The sequence below is a fragment of the Lynx canadensis genome, chromosome D4, assembly GCF_007474595.2.
Source record: "Lynx canadensis isolate LIC74 chromosome D4, mLynCan4.pri.v2, whole genome shotgun sequence".
NCBI lineage: Eukaryota > Metazoa > Chordata > Mammalia > Carnivora > Felidae > Lynx > Lynx canadensis.
This window is the reverse complement of record NC_044315.2, coordinates 10,650,239-10,666,361: the sequence shown is the minus strand read 5'-3', so window position 1 is coordinate 10,666,361 and position 16,123 is coordinate 10,650,239. Positions and strand designations below refer to the sequence as shown.

At 44.0% G+C, this 16,123-nt stretch overlaps 1 protein-coding gene across 1 annotated transcript in view; it reads left to right on the top strand.

The window, feature by feature from the left end:
* The window catches only part of DOCK8 (dedicator of cytokinesis 8), a 231,266-nt gene that overhangs the window by 57,455 nt on the left and 157,688 nt on the right, over nt 1-16,123 (top strand). The window contains 2 exon segments of the mRNA XM_030292591.1: nt 3,370-3,545; nt 6,093-6,164. Coding sequence (XP_030148451.1) covers nt 3,370-3,545; nt 6,093-6,164 — 248 coding nt within the window.

Sequence of the window (16,123 nt, the reverse complement as noted above, 5' to 3'; positions counted from 1 at the left end):
CCTGGAGTCCCTGAACTGGGAGAAGGCTGTCCGCCGATGAAGTCGGCATCCACCCAGTGAAGTCAGGACACCCACGGGAAGCCTCCCTTTTGAGTGACTTAAGGTCAACTGAGTTGCGTTTGTGTGTATGTGGTGATCGCCTTATAATAAGACCTACTCTTGGGATTAAGACTTCAGAGAGTTTGGAAAATAAATCTCTTTTGGTTCCTGGTTAGTATATTATTACTATAATTTGCAAGGGGAACAACTTCCATGGAGGCCTCCTTGGAGGCCCCCAGCAGTAGTTGGGGTCTCTACCCACTTGCGAATACTGAGACTAGTTTACATCACATTAGGAATGAACAGCCTCCTCCCTTGTTAGTTTCAGTGTAGAAAGACTAGAGAAGGTTGGTTATCAAATACCAGCTTGTCTGTAGTGCTCGAACCATACTCAGTATCACACAGCTGACGTTTACGATCTGTTTGTCCTGGAATGTATTCGGACCTCGAGAGTTTGACTTTATGATCAATCGCGTATATCGATCACACTTGGCATATCGCCACCCAGCTAGTGCCCAGCGATGGTATGCGTTCTTTACCGTGGCTCCCCTCTTCAAAGGTAGCGTTCTTTATCTGTGACAATGTGGCAGGCTTCACCATCTCACGGTTGACGAGAGATCCGTGCAGAGATGCTTGAGATTAGCTACCTGTCCTCTTCCCTACCTACCCCTACCACCCGGCTCAGTGACTCGCGTTCAGCGGACACTTAGCAAATCATGGCTGAAGGAGGGAGCCAGCCATCCTTTTCATCCAGGGTCTTGGCCACCCTGGTTTGTAGGCCAGCTTTTGCATCATTTGGATTTCAGGGTCGTGACGAGCAGAACACTTGGTCTGGACCTGAATTTGTATTCTCTCTGGCGATCTCACACAAATGCCATTTCTCCCTGGAAGCTTCTACTTAGTTATTAATGCTAGTGTGACAATGCTTCCAGTTGTGCTCCAGTGAAATTTTTAAGGTGTACGTTTAAAGCGCTTCCTCGGCTTGAGGCATTGATATTCTCCATAATAAATCTACCGTTAGGATTATTTTAATTAGTTAATTACTTTATGTTATTACGTGGAGCAGCTGGTCTCGTGAGAAACACAGAGTGGAACTTGGGGTGTAGTGGTGAGTGTAGTTTTTCACCCTCTTCTAAACACACTATCGCCTTCTGTTTTCATTATTTCTGGAAGTGCAGATTGCCTCAAATGCTTGCGAGAGAAAACCCAACGATTGTGGGTAAGGACGTGAGCCTGCCAAGGTTTGACTTCCCGAGGGCCTACTTCTCAGCTGTGTAACCGCGGGAAAATTGTTAAATCTCTAGCCTCCGGTGTCCTCCTCTGTAAAATGGGTTTAATACGAATATATCCCTTTTAGACTTTACTGAGGATTAAATGACATAGTGTGTATAATGACCTGGCCAATTTCTTGGCACGTAGTAAGTGCTTAGTGATGATTAGCTCAATGGGTATCCGCTGTCCAACAATAAGTCTGCAAAGAAAAGGATTTTCTTCATTTCAGACCCTGGCTCTGAGCTCTCTGTCCTGGGTGTGGTCAGGGCGGGAAAATCCACCTCCTCCTCTGGGGCTGGTCTTATGCAAAGCTGCAGAGATGATGCCTGTCGTTTCCCCTGGCAGAGGTGAGTGGTGTCCTTTTTGCAAACGTTGTCTCCACCTGGCTCCTGCACAGGCTGATCGCCAGCTCCCTGAGCCCCTGCTGGCCCCTGTCTCTTCATTTTGAGAGGCACCCTGTAAGGACCGTGCTCATCCCCTTAGCTGACCTCCGGGTCCCTGGTCAGAACCAAGAAACTTCCCAGCCCTCTGTCACATCACGTGGGAGCCATGTAGAACTGGGGGTGCCTTTGCTCTCTCCTACCAAAGTGTGTGCACCCTCTGCCTTCTCGTCAGCCCCCCTTTGTCCCTGCAGCAAGTTAAGTCAGCCACCGTCAGAGAAGAAGGAGGGCATATGTGCGCTCGGTTCTTAGCTTTGTCCTCCGTCCCCAACGCGTCACTCAGTCACTCCCGTCTCCCCCACCGGCAGGGACAGCAAGGGTGGGAGGAGACCCGGCAAGCCGCACTGACCTTCTCGGATGTTACGTGCTTTTGCCCCTTCAGGAGCCTTTTGTCCCTCCCCTCCAACTTGGAGCCCTCACGTCTGGTGCACTGTATGGTTTGGTGGGGGGAGAGGGGGGCGGGGGTGAAAAACCGTTTTGTTAGCATTTCCTTGGATCTGGTCTTGTTTTCACATCCCGGCAGTCGGAGTCAAGAATCCGGAGTGTTTGTTTTATTGGTCCGTGGGGTGGATGGTTGGGGATGGTTGGGTCGGGGGGGGGGGGCGGTACAGAGGTTGAGAGCAGGAGCTACAGTAGCTCCTTGGGCTGATGATTCCAGACAGCCTGCCATCAATTTGAATACCAATGGGTGCTGCTATTGTAATTATTCCAGAATGCCACTCAATCTGATTCTTTTACTTCCTCAAGGCAATGGTTCCTGTTTTGGAACTTTACAGACAAGAAAAAAAATATTTGCCTCGTTGCCAAGTTTTTATTTTATCAACTATAGAAAATTCTGTTTGGAATTGCCAACTACTTCTGTCATTTCTTTTGTCCCCTCCCTCCCCCGCTGTGCAAGGATATAGTTGAGCAAAACAAGAGAGTCCTTTAAAAGGGAGTACATTTAGGCCTGGGAAACCTCAGCCAGTTGCCCTTAGTTTACTTATTTAACTGCAGTCCAGTGACAATGTCTTCCTGACCGGCACGAGTCAGTCCAGAAGCATCTGGAAATCGCTGCCTTGGAGAGTTTCTGCCCCCAAGTCTGGTTCACCGAGGGCTGTGATTATGTATGAAGCGCTTTCAAGAACCAACATATAGGATGAAGCAGGCCAGAGGAAACACTGTGCCTAAGTACTCAAACAGAACGAGTGTTGACTTTGCCTGAATTTCTGGAAAACTGCCCCCATTCGCCGCTTCACTGTATTTGGGTAAACATGGCCTCAGAGAGCCTTTCGCAGGAGAAATTATAAAATTCAGCAAAGCCTCGTGATCTCATTTTGGATCTCCTCAGGATTCCTCATCAAGATGCAATTAAGCAGAGAAAAAATTCTGCCTTGGGGTGTGATTTGGGTGCCTCGCCGTGTTCTGACTTGACTTTTCTGTGCTGCGTCTCCTTCCCTTTTTCCGTATCACTGCTGCTGTGCTGGGCAGCTCCTCAGAGTTGTGCACGAAGAGCCGAGCACTTGCTGGGTGGAGAGGGCAGGCAGGACCGTCGCCTGGGCGCTTTGCCTGGAAGCCTTGTGGGAACCCTCTCTCTCTCTCTCTCTCTCTCTCTCTCTCTCTCTCTCTCTCTCCCCAGCCTCAGTTTTATGACCCGGTGGAGCCGGTGGACTTCGAAGGGCTTCTGATGACACATCTGAACAGCCTGGATGTGAAGCTGGCCCAGGAGCTGGGAGACTTCACCGAGGACGACTTGGATGTGGCGTTCACGCCAAAGGAATGTCGCACTTTGCAGCCCTCTTTGCCGGAGGAAGGGTAAATGGGCTTCCTAAAACGTAGATGTGATTGTGATGTCATGACCGGTATGGGTAACGGGGGGGGGGACGGGGGGAGATGCCTCAATTCTGGACTTCTTGGAAAACTAAAGTTACTCAGATCCGCTGAGATGTGCGGAATGACAACGTGGTACTCCCGCCTGTGAGAGTTTTTACCCTGGTTTGACCAGAGGCTTCGAAAAGGCATGTGGGGACCAAGCCAGTGAAGGGGAAGCGGTAGGACGATATGCAAGGCCCAGGGGGAGGCGAAGGTGGAGGCGAAGGGGACCGCCTGGGTGGCAGCTCAGTGACCTTGGGCGGCTTACGTGAGCTCAGGGAGCCTGGGTTCCTCCATTTGTAAAAACGTCAAGTTTTTCAGTAATAATCGGTGGAACGATTCCCAAGCATTATCGTTTCCACCTACGAGACCGGATCAAGTCACAAATACATTCCACCCACGTCTATTGAGCATCCACTATGTGCTGGGCACAGCCATCAGTAGATGAACAGGGCAAAGTTCCTACCTTGGAAGAAAGTTTTGCCAAGTGGGGAAACAGTGGGGGAAGCTCTGTAGAGTGAATGCGTGAATAGCCGGTTAGAGTTTGAGCTTCTGTCGTGGGTTAGTCTGTGTGTTTCCAGATGCAGGCATTAGCCTTGGTAGCAACAGAATTCTCTCCACGTGAAACGCTTGTTATTTCCATGGTATAAAAAGCAATGCCTCCTTAGAGGCTTAGGATGAGCTTTTAGTTGCATTTACCTTCACAAACAAAATTAAGGTTCACATCTCTCCTGGACATTTTCAACCTTGTCATCTTCCCCAAAAAATGCCCCCAAAAGGAGATCATGCAACACAGCCCCTGCTCCCACTGCTGTGGGATCTTCTGCTTCTATTTTGGATTTTCTTTCGTCAGTTGAAGGATGTTGGGTGACATTCCCATGAGCCCTTGCTTTCCTGTTCAGATAGTTCTTATTCACAAAGGAGAGCTTACACCATGCTCCTCTCAGACATTTCAGAAATACTCGCCGGGAAACAAACACTGGGAAACATTTCCCCCCATTGCCAGCCCATTTATTCAGGTGTAACTTTAATATAGGTAAGGTCTCTCTCTTTTTTGTTGTTTTTACGTTCGACAGAGAATCATTTCGTATTATGTCTTTGTCTAAAATTTATGGTGACTTAATTATTTTCACATGAGGTAAGAATCTTGGAAAATCCCGATTAAGACACTTACAGTAGATTTAGAGATAGGCTTTTTTATTATTTAAATTGTGATGAAGGAGGCAGTTTTTTTGTTTTGTTTTGTTCTTAACTTAGCCTCAGTGATTCGGTAGAATACTGCCTTGTGACCAGAATTGTTAGCTCACACTGTCTGTCTGATGACATGGAAACAACTTCTGCTCTTCTAATCATGGCCAAAAAGCCTGCCGTGGTGATCAAAACCCAGGAAGGCATCGTCGTCATCACCAGAGTAAAGACTAGCTGACCCCATGTGCACACAGAACTTGAGGTTGAACTCTGATAGTGTGGTCGTTGGAAGCCTGCACCCCACAGGTGAACGGCTTGGGGTTAAGTCCCTGCCCTTCTGCTTGCTTCGGGACTTTGAGCAAGATCCTTATCATCCCCTTCTTCTGCGAAATGAGAATAATATTGCATGCCTACGCCCTGCGGGGCTGATTGAGGATTAACTGAATTAATACGTATAAATTGGTTACATCAGTGCCTAGCATAGAATAAGTAGGTCAGAAGTGTCAACTGTATGAGTCTTATCATGTGCCTGATGCCTTCCTGAGCACTCCCATACTGACCTAATTTCATCCCCTGCCTCTAAAGGAGACATTCCTCTATTAACAGTGCTCTAAGATGAGGACACTAAGGCCCACAAAGGTGGGGGGACTGACCCGAGGTAGCTAATAAGGGACGGGGCTAGGATTTGGGCAGTCAGCATTTAGTATGTAGTCCTTAGACCCATTTATCTCAAGTACCAAAACATTTAGGAAAAACAGCAAAAAAGCCTCTGAAACGCTGGGAGGGTCTTTCCCATGACGCACTGTTGCACGGGTATGAAAAGAATTGATAGTCACCGACCAAAGTCATGTCAGCTCCGCAAAGGATAAGACAACTGTTCGTGGCTTTCCCGAGGGGAAACATGCATGTTCTAACAAGGTTACACATGAGCAAAACATAGGCCCAAATTACCCCCGTGAGAAATTGGTATTTATGCTTCTTTCTCTTGTTTCGTATGTGATTATAGCTGGTTCTGCCTCCCTGGTGTTGGAATGCCTTTAAGGGATAGGTACAGTTTAACACGATTCCCTATAATAAGGACAACCCACAAAGCATCAAATGCCAACATGTTTGTCTCATCAAAGTGAAAATGCTGTTGCCTGGGGAATATTTCAGACACTTGATGAATGGGTAGGGATGCCCCCGGCACTCTCCCTTGATACAGATTTGACATCGTGCTGCTCTCCTTGGTTATGATAAGGGACTGTTTTGCTGTATCTCTCCAGTAATAACATGATTTTGTTTCATTCCCCACCTCATTAGGGTTGAACTGGACCCTCACGTCAGGGACTGTGTTCAGACCTATATTCGGGAGTGGCTAATCGTGAACCAAAAGTAAGTTCGTTTTTCTTTTCTCTTGACATATATGTTTGCTTCATATCGTGAGCTTGTAACACTGCATTTTAATCGGGGCGCCTGGGTGGCTCAGTCGGTTAAGTGCCCAACTTCGGCTCAGGTCTGATCTCACTGTTCCTGAGTTCGAGCCCCGCATCGGGCTCTGTGCTGATAGCTCAGAGCCTGGAGCCTGCTTCACATTCTGTGTCTCCTTCACTCTCTCTCTCTCTGTGACCCTCTCCTGCTCTCTCTCTCTCTCTCTCTCTCTCTCTCTCAAAAGTAAATAAACATTAAAAAAAATTTTTTTAACTGCATTTTAATTGAATTTTGCCAATGCAGCTTTGGGTTTACAGGAAAACCGAATAGAAAATACTGGGTGTTCTCATATGCCACACCCTAACAGTTCCCCTTATCAGTAACATCTTGGGGTTTTGGGGGGTTGGTTTGTTTGGTTTTTTGTTTGTTTGTTGCACGTGTGCCCAAATGCCCGTTACAAATACATTTGGGCAAGGAAGCGAATTTGCAAATTCAAAATTCGTGAATTATGAATGCAGATGGACTGTATCTTGTCCCCTGTTCAAACACCTGCTAAGGCTCCGTACTATCTACTGCATAAAATAGCAGTTCCGCCTGCTTGCCTTTCAGGAGCTTTAATAATCTGGCCCAGTGTATGTATTGAAACTTATTTCCGTTACTTGTCAGATGCACTTCCTTTCTTCAGGGCCTGGCACCCTCTTCCTCAATCCCTCCAGGGAACTCAGTCCTACCTCCACACCTCGGCCCTTGCTGTTTCCCCCTGGATGTGTCCTCCCACCTTTCCCCTATCTGTCAAATCCCACCTGTGGAGTAAAAGCCAGGACAAATGTCTTTTTTCTGTATGCGGCCTCGTCTGGCTGATTCAGTCTTCCTTGGATGGACCTTACTTAAGTGATAACGTTTGTTATAACTGATGAGCCCATAGTGATTCATTATTTTTTTTTTTAATTTGTTATGAGAGAGAGAGAGAGAGCATGAGCAGGTGAGGGGCAGAGAGAGAGGGAGACAGAGAATCCCAAGCAGGCTCTGCATTGTCAGGACAGAGCCTGACGCAGGGCTCAAACCCACGAACCGTGAGATCATGACCTGAGCCCAAGTCAAGAGTCGGACGCTTAATCCACTGAGCCACCCAGGTGCCCCAGTGATACATTATTATTAACTAAAGTCCATAGGTTACATTAGAGCTTATCTTCTGTGTTGTACATCCTACAAGCTTTGACAGATGTGTAATGCCATGTATCTCCCATTGCGGTATCACACAGGGTAGTTTCACTGCCCTAAAATTTTCCTATGAAGCCTCGTTCATCTCTCCCTGGCAACTACTTACCCTTCTACTGACTCCATAGTTTTGCCTTCTTCCTTCACGTCTTTTTGTGATTTGAGAGCTCGTCGCTGTTTTTGCCGAATAACGTTCCACTGTGTGGATTTACCAAGTTTGTGTGGCCATTCACCTATTGAAGGAGAGTTTACATTTAAAATATAAAGAACAGGGCCTCTTTGTTTTGTTTCCATTCTGATGAATTCTTAGGGGGAGAAAAAGAAATGAATTGAAACTTGGCCTCACATTGAAAGGTAACATTTAAATTTGTGACCACGAAATAGATTACTTGCTAGGTTTCCAGTCAAAAGGGTCCTTCTCTCCTGGGTTAATCAAATGTGCTACAATATTGTTTGGGCGTTTTGCCCGTATGTCACTGGCCTAGACAGTATGCTTCCATGAGAAACATGTACAGACCCCAAAATCCTCAACCTGTATGTGGGTATGTGTTGGGGAGCAGGGCGGGCAGTGTCTGAAGATTGAGGGCACATCCCATTAGAGAAAAACATCGGATGTGGTGCCTGGGTGGCTCAGTCCATTAAGCATCCGACTTCAGCTCAGGTCATGATCTCACAGTTGGTGAGTTTGAGCTCTGCATCGGGCTCTGTGCTGACAGCTCAGAGCCTGGAGCCTGTTTCAGATTCTGTCTCCCTCTCTCTGCCCCTCGGCCACTTGTACTCTGTCTCTCTCTGAAATAAATAAACGCTAAAAAAAAAAAAAAAAAAGAAAGAAAAGAAAAGAAAAAGGAAAAAAAAATCAGAGAGCCTTTACCAAGATTTATAGTTTGAAATTCTGCTATCCTCACTGACTCTCTTACACACTAGTAAGAATTACCGCTCCATGGGATAAACCAAGAAAGACGTTGGGGGTTGGGTCTTATCCGGCTCTTGGAAGTGTGCCATTGAATTTGTGCTGCTGTTTTCTTGGAGCAGTGTCAGTAAGCATGCTATTTTCAATAGCTGAGCAAGAGAAAGCATCGCTTATAAAAAGTAATTAAGAGAAAGTGAGATGCTAATCCATCATGTGTTCTAATTTCCAACGTGAATGGAAAACGAAGTTTGTCAGGCAGTCAAGTAAGATTATGCTTTGTTGGTAATAAATAAAAAAATTCAGAACAAGTTGTTCTCAAGCTTTTAAATGTTATAATTAGATATACTTTCTGGATATTAAGGTTCTAAAAACGTCTGAGAAGGAACAATAAATAGAAAGGTCCATTTTACTACATTTGGTTTTTATTTTCTCCTTGGGACACTGTACTGTTTCATTCCTCATGGCAACTCCCATTGGGGTATTCTTTCTTTTTTTCTCTATCTTGCACAAACTTAAAAAAAGGACTCTTTCAGAATACTCATTTTAGAAATTTTAGAGATTATAGGGAAACCAAAAGAGAAAAAAAATCACTCAGTTTCACTATAGACACAAAACTGCCATTAACATTTGATGCATAACCTTTGAATCGTATTTCCTTATGTATATATTTATATAAAAACTAAATTACATTATAATACTATTTTGTAGCATGATGCTTTTTCAGTCTTTATAGTAAATGGTGACTATCTCTCTTTGCTATTAAACATTCTTCCTCAACCCAATTTTTAATGGGTGCATGATATATTTATATCGAAATTCATTTAACCAATTTTGATGTGTACACGATTCCCTGTTTTTCAGTGTTATACCCCAGTATAGTAACATCCCTCTACAAAGCTATGATTTTTTTCCCCTTCAGAATAAATCCCCATAAGAGGAATTTCTATGTCTACGTTAAGTACAAATTTAAGGATTTAGGAATAATACATCAGAAAGATTATTAACAGCTATGCATGAATCCTAAGAATTTTGGATGTTATCTTTTAATAAATTTCCAAGTTACTTGTAAAGAGACAGTACTTTGTTTGCATTTTTTAAATTATGAAATTGGGCATACGTTTTCTATACATTTGTTGGACATTCGTTATTTTTCCTTCGTGTCTTGCTTATTTATAAAATTTGTGCACCTTTATTAACGTATTTGTCTGGGCTCATCTCTAGGATTACCTTTATGTGTTAGGGATATTAACCCTTTGTCATATAGTACAAATTCCTTTCCCAGTGTGTTCTTTGTCTTTCAAAATTGCTTATAATTTTATAACACTCAGAATTATTTATGCAATCAAATCTCTTTTTTCTCCTGTCATTTCTATTTTTGCTGTCATGATCAAAATGTAATTCACAAACCTGATGTTATTTGTTAGGAATTTTGGATTAAATGTTAATCCAGACCATTGGCCACTTGATTGTTGTTCTTGTCCCTTATGTGTCTCCCTCCATTTGTTTTCATCTCTTCTGTGGGAACAATGATTATCCATATTTTTATTTTATGCACATTTTTTTTCTCCCCTCCCACCCCCCACCAAACTAGGCAATATCAGCTTTAACTTCACGTGTGGCAACATACTAGGGATGGGGATTGCCATTGGTCCTGTTTTCTGCACACTTGTGTGAAGGTCCAGTTCCTTTCCCAGAAATTACGTAGAAGCGTGCAACTCTGAAACTCACTGTCAGTTTCGGGAAGCTTTGAGTAGTGTTTTAGTGAGGAAGCACCTTTTCTACCCCACCGTTTGATTCTTTGGTACTCTGGATCTGATACTCTGGAAACAAAAGCTCCAGTTCGTAGAACACACTCCTCCCAGAGGTCATTCTGCCCCCGTGTGCACCTTTAATATTTTCTATGTGGGGAGAAATCAGTACACGGCTGCCTGAGGCCCTTCATCTCCCAACCCTGCATCCGTCTTTAGCTCAGTTGTTCTCTCTGAGTTGTTTCCTAATCGTTGCTGAATGGCGGTAGAAGGAGAGAGGCAAGGGGAGGTGGGGGTTCTGGTGGTGGTGCAAATGGGTGCAACCTGGGAGTGGCTCCATACGTAAGCCACTACAGGGAAGAAGTTGCATTCAGATTTCTGGCGAGTGTAGACATTGACTGCACAGGGACTGGCAGGAGGGAAAGCACCAAGTGCCTTCCTCGGAGTTCCCCTCTGGGGAGACAGAGCGTGGGACATCATTCTGCCAGCTCATCTCATTCACAGACAGTCTGTCCAGATTCAGGTGTCTGTTCATTCTGGCGAGTTTCCATTTTGTCCCCGTCTTCTCGAGCTGTGTTCTGGGAAGCTGGCAGACACCACAACAGGGGTTGCTGGCCAGTTGTTACTTAGTGATTAATTAGCTCTCCTTTGAACTTGTTATTTGACGTGTCAGATGATGCATGCTCATTTGGAGAGAAATCAAGTAACGTAAAGTGTGTTAAGTAAAAAGCAGTCTCCTGCCTCGGTCCTCACTCGCCCCCTGCCTTTCTCTTCAGCCCACTCTTAACGACACGGATGTTGCTGTGTAGACTTCCAGAGCTTCTTTTCATACCCTCGCAAATATATATACGGATATTTATGTTTTACATAAATATTGTGTATGTAGATGCGTATATGTAGATATGTGTGTGTGTATATATATATATATATATATATATATATATATATATATATCCCTCACTGCCTCATATCCCAGAGGGGAAGAAATGTATCCTAAGTTATTGAATCTTCCTCTTTTGATGCACATTGCAGTTGTCTCCATTTTTCATGTATAATTAACTCGCATATCATTTTTCACGTATTATGTATGTTGACATATTATTTATAAGACCACAATAGACACCTGCACATTTGCCCCTCTTCGTGTGTGTATTTCTGAGGGTAGAAATGGAGCCAGTGCACATGACACATGCTCATAAGGACTGCCAAATTTTCCTCCGGGAAAACTATACTGATTCACTCCATTACCACCTGGGCATGAAACTGTCCTGTCCCCCCATGTCTTTGCCAATGCTGGATACGATTGACCAGAAGAAAATATACATACTGAAATTTTTTTCTTGTCATTGTATACCAGAAGCTGTTATATGTACCTTCTGAATGTTGTTTCTATCACTGAGCTTTCTTCCCTTAGCTATCCAAAAATCCCAGTTAGATATATATTCACACCACCTGAATTCCTACTCCTAGGTATTCACCCAAGTGAAATGAAAACGTATGTTCACATAAAAATCTATATGACAATATTTATAGCACTGTCGTTTGTGATTACCCAAAATTAGAAACCACCAAATCGTATGCAGTTTCGTGATGGATAACCAGACTCTCATACATCCATACAACGGAATACTACTCAGCAATAAAATGGAACATATTCTTCATACATTGAACCACACGGATGAGTCTTATTTGTATGATGCAAGGTGAAAGAAGCCAGACAAACAAAGATAATTTCACCATTCCATTTGTGTGATCCCTTCTGGAAAAGGCAGAGCGGTGGGGACAGAACACAGATCAGGGGTTGCCAGGGTGTAGGGCTGGAGAAAGGAATTGACTGCAAAAGGTCACCGGAGACTTTTGGGGTGCTGAAACTATTCTAAATCTTGGCTGTAGTGGTGGTTACCCAACTGTCTGCATTTGTCAAAACTCACTGAACTGTAACCCGAAGAGGATACATTGTAATTGTTCCCACAAATCAATGGATAGAAATCTAAGATACTTCCTGGCTTTACTTAATTACTTGTTAAGTGTAAGGTCTATTCCTTTGCTATGGTTTATTGTATTATTTCACAGAATGGTGATTTCTCTGGAGCAGGAATAAATGGGTTCAAGTCCTGGCTCCATCACTCGCTCGTTGTATGGCCTAATGCAAACTATTTTTTTGTGTGTGTGCCTCAGTTTCCTCCTCAGGAAAATCGGAATTAGAATAGCACCTACCTCATAAGTTATATTGTATACAATAAATAAATGAGCACATGTAAAGTACTAAGATTTCTTGGCAGATGGCCGTAGGTTAGCTACCACTTACGATATTTATTAAATAGTATTACAGAGTGTGCTTCCATTGTCCCTGCCCAATTGACAAATAATTTCAATTAGACCTATTCGTAAGGTATGATATGCAAAGGAAAAAAGCAGGGGACAACTCAGTGTTACTGAAAGTTTCTTTTCATTTAATAATCCAGGGAAGATTTCCCATCGTCAGCACTATACTTCATATGTTCTTGACATAAAGATAAAATTTGGAAAATCAGAAGGCCTGCTGCTTTAGGGAGTATCTCGTTCCATTTCAACCTTATCCAAAATATTCCTCTCAAGTGAAATGAGACCTGAAGACTTCAGAAAAAGTGCTTCTATTAGCATGTTAAAAGAATGAACCAAAACCCCTCTCCCGTATATTTTAAGGTACTGTTGGGGGGTGGTAAACTCCTTTCCTCTGGAAGCCATTTCCCCTTCTGTGGACATGTCTCTGTCATCCATAACCGTGCAGTCAAACCCTGATTTAGTTGGCTCTTTTATTCCTCAATTATCTCCTTGCTGATATTACATTTCTCTGTAATATCTAAGGATAGTCTTTTATGTTCTTGCTATCTGTGATAATGGCTTTGAATCCACTTAGGGAGCAAGGGGAGTGGAGTAATGGCCACTTCTGTTCCCTCCCACGCTCATAATTCTATAGAGCATTTGCCACTCAAGTTCTATAATTGAGACTTTTAAATCAGACAAGAGTGCTGCCCATGAAGGATAGAGGAAAGTTTTAGGATTTCTTTTGTCTTTTTAATTTTTTTAAATGTTTTATTTTTGAGAAAGAGAGAGTAAGCTGGGGAGGGGCACAGAGAGAGGGAACTCCAAGCTGTCAGCACAGAGCCTGACGTGGGGCTCGAACTCATGAACCATGAGATCATGACCTGCGCTGAAGTCGGACGCTTAACAGGCTGAGCCACCCAGGAGCCCCTAGAATTTCTTTTGAACTTAATAAGAAAGATTAGACTACACGGAAACACAAAATACATGATCTCCTTTTGGGGGAAATATATTTTCCTACTGGACATGTTTATGTTACTTAGACTGGGCGATGCCTTTACTGGATCCCACTTTATCTTTCGTGTCTGTAGCATAAAATTTGGCGTCCTAGCTCCAAAAATAATAGTGCTTTTCTCTCCATGACTTTTTGGAAGTGACCTTTGATCTAATGAGTAGAATGGTGGTTGCATGTTCTTCTCATCTCATTTCCAAATACTTGAAAATTTTGTATGGATTGATGTTTCCTGGCATCTTTGGAGTCACATTAAATGTTTCAGCTTCCCTTCCTCTGCCATTTTCTCTAAACGAACTCAAGAGCGACTGACTTGAGAATGTGTTTGGTATCTTGGTGGAAAGTCAAACTCTTAAGTAGTGAAACTTGTTTACATGCTATTTATTCTTGGCATATTATCTGCTGCGACAGTGAAACATTTCATGAGTGTTATGAGCAACATCATAAAAGCCCTTAGACTTTGCCTTTCATCCTGGGTGATTAAGGTAATTCTGAAGGAAGGTCGTGCTCAAGGAGAGCTGGGACATCAAGGAATGGGGTATCATCTGTTTTATTACTCCATATTTTACTCCCAGTGAGCTGGTAAACAATTAAAATTCAAACACATCAGTGCCTATAATTCAGTTACTCCCAAAACACCATAAAAATGTCTCCCTGATCAATAATTGCTTATTATGACACGCATTTGTTGTGCTGGCTGTCAAGGTGCTTAGCTGTTTGCTTTCTAAAAGCAAGCAAGGCTCATCAGCCGGTGCAGTTGCAAAGAGCGACCCAGCTGTGGAAACCACTGAGCCACGCCTGAGCCGTGACGCACAGACTCCCGGGCCACAGCTCCACACCCGCCGTGGCCCACAGGCCAGGGCTGTCACCAAGACTTCCCCGACATGGCGAGGAAGGAAATCTCCGGAGGAAATCGCTCCCTTCTGTGAATTTCCAAAGCATGCCGTTTGTATTTGTCTCAGAAGCTCTCGCCCTACTCTACATCGCTTTCTGATGAACGTGTCTGAATGCTGGTCTCCCCTGCTCAGTATGTGCTATTTCTCACTCGACCGTGACCTCACTGAGGACAGGGACTCCTTTAAACTTAGGATTCTTGTGTATTCCCCTTTGCATCTTCTTTGTTGCCTCAGTCTCAGGAGATACCTTACAAACATGTGTCGAACGGGACAATGGAGGAAACTTTACTTGGCCAATGTGCAGGGGGCTCTGGAGGGATCACGCTGCAATGTTTTCTCACTGTCCTGCTTTGAGGCAAGGGGTGGGAATCTTGTCCCCTCAGACCGGTCAGTCGTTGGCCACAACCACGGAGCCACAGTGGGAAGTTAGAGGGCTTGCTGGCAGGTAGTGTGAATCACTCTGATGTCTCTGGACATGGCAACTCCTGTGCTCACAGGAGCTGCTGAATAGATGCACAACTTGGTAAGTAGGACCTACTAGCAGTCTTTATTACAGTGCCAGACACCTAACATATATTATTTTCCTTTTATTTTGAAACAAGCTCCAAGTTACACGAAGCTTGGAAGTGCGATACAACGATCTTTTTCTGTCTCCCAAACCATTTGAGGGTAATTTGCCAATCTGATTCTCCATGACTGCCGATTACTTTAGTGTGCAATTTCTCTTTTTAAAACTATGGATTCATTTGTGAAAGAGAGAGAGAGAGAGCACATGTGTGCATGCACCTGGGTGGGGGAGGGGCAGAGAGAGAGAGGGGGACAGAGGATCCAAAGCGGGCTCTGCGCGGACAGCAGTGAACCTGATATGGGGCCTGAATTCACGAACCGTGAGATCATGACCTGAGCTGAGGTAGGACGCTCAACCGACTGAGCCCCCCAGGCACCCCTAGTGTGTAATTTCTACAAACAAGGACATTCTCCATCATAATTAGCATACAGCCCTCACATTCAGGAAGTTCCCATTTATACATTATTACCATCTAATCCTCAGACCCTATTCAGCTTTCTCCAGATGTCCCAAGAATGCCCTTTGGAGCCAAAGGATCTAGTTGAAAGGCCTGCATTGCATTGAGAAGTCACATGGCTTTCGTATTATTTATTTTGGAGCAGTTCCTGACTGTTTCCTTGACTTTCACGACCTTGAGGTTACAGGGAAGTTTTTTTTTTTTTTAATTTATTTGTTTATTTTGAGAGAAAGGGAGAACACAAGCAAGGAAGGAGCAGAGAGAGAGGGAGAGAGAATCCCAAGCAGGCTCTACGCCTTCAACACAGAGCCCAACGTGGGGCTCGTGCCCACAAACTGTGAGATCATCACCTGAGCTAAAATCCAGAGTCAGAGGCTTAACCAACTGAGCCACGCAGGCGCCCCCAGGCAATTATTTTTTTATACATAATAATCCCTTCATTTGGATTTGATTGTTATAAAATACTCAATTCCTCATCCAACTTTCAGTTTATTTGTATCAATATCGAATCATAGTTTCCTATTTTGTTCAGTAGGTTTGAATCCAGTTCTCTGGTTTATGTTGATGCTCAGTTTGTCCTCACTTTGACAAGTGTGAATCCCTCCACTGGCCGCTGTGTCTTTTTTACATGCCCCCAGCCGTCACTGATCACATCCTTGCTTTCTGCAACAAGATATTCCACGCTGATCTAACACTTTCCTTTCCTCACCCCTGGAATCAGTCATTTCTCCAAGCGGCTCTGATTCCTTTTAAGTGGAGAGTGGTACTTAGAAGCCAAGCTGTAGGTGTTGGGTGTGCTCATTGCTATTA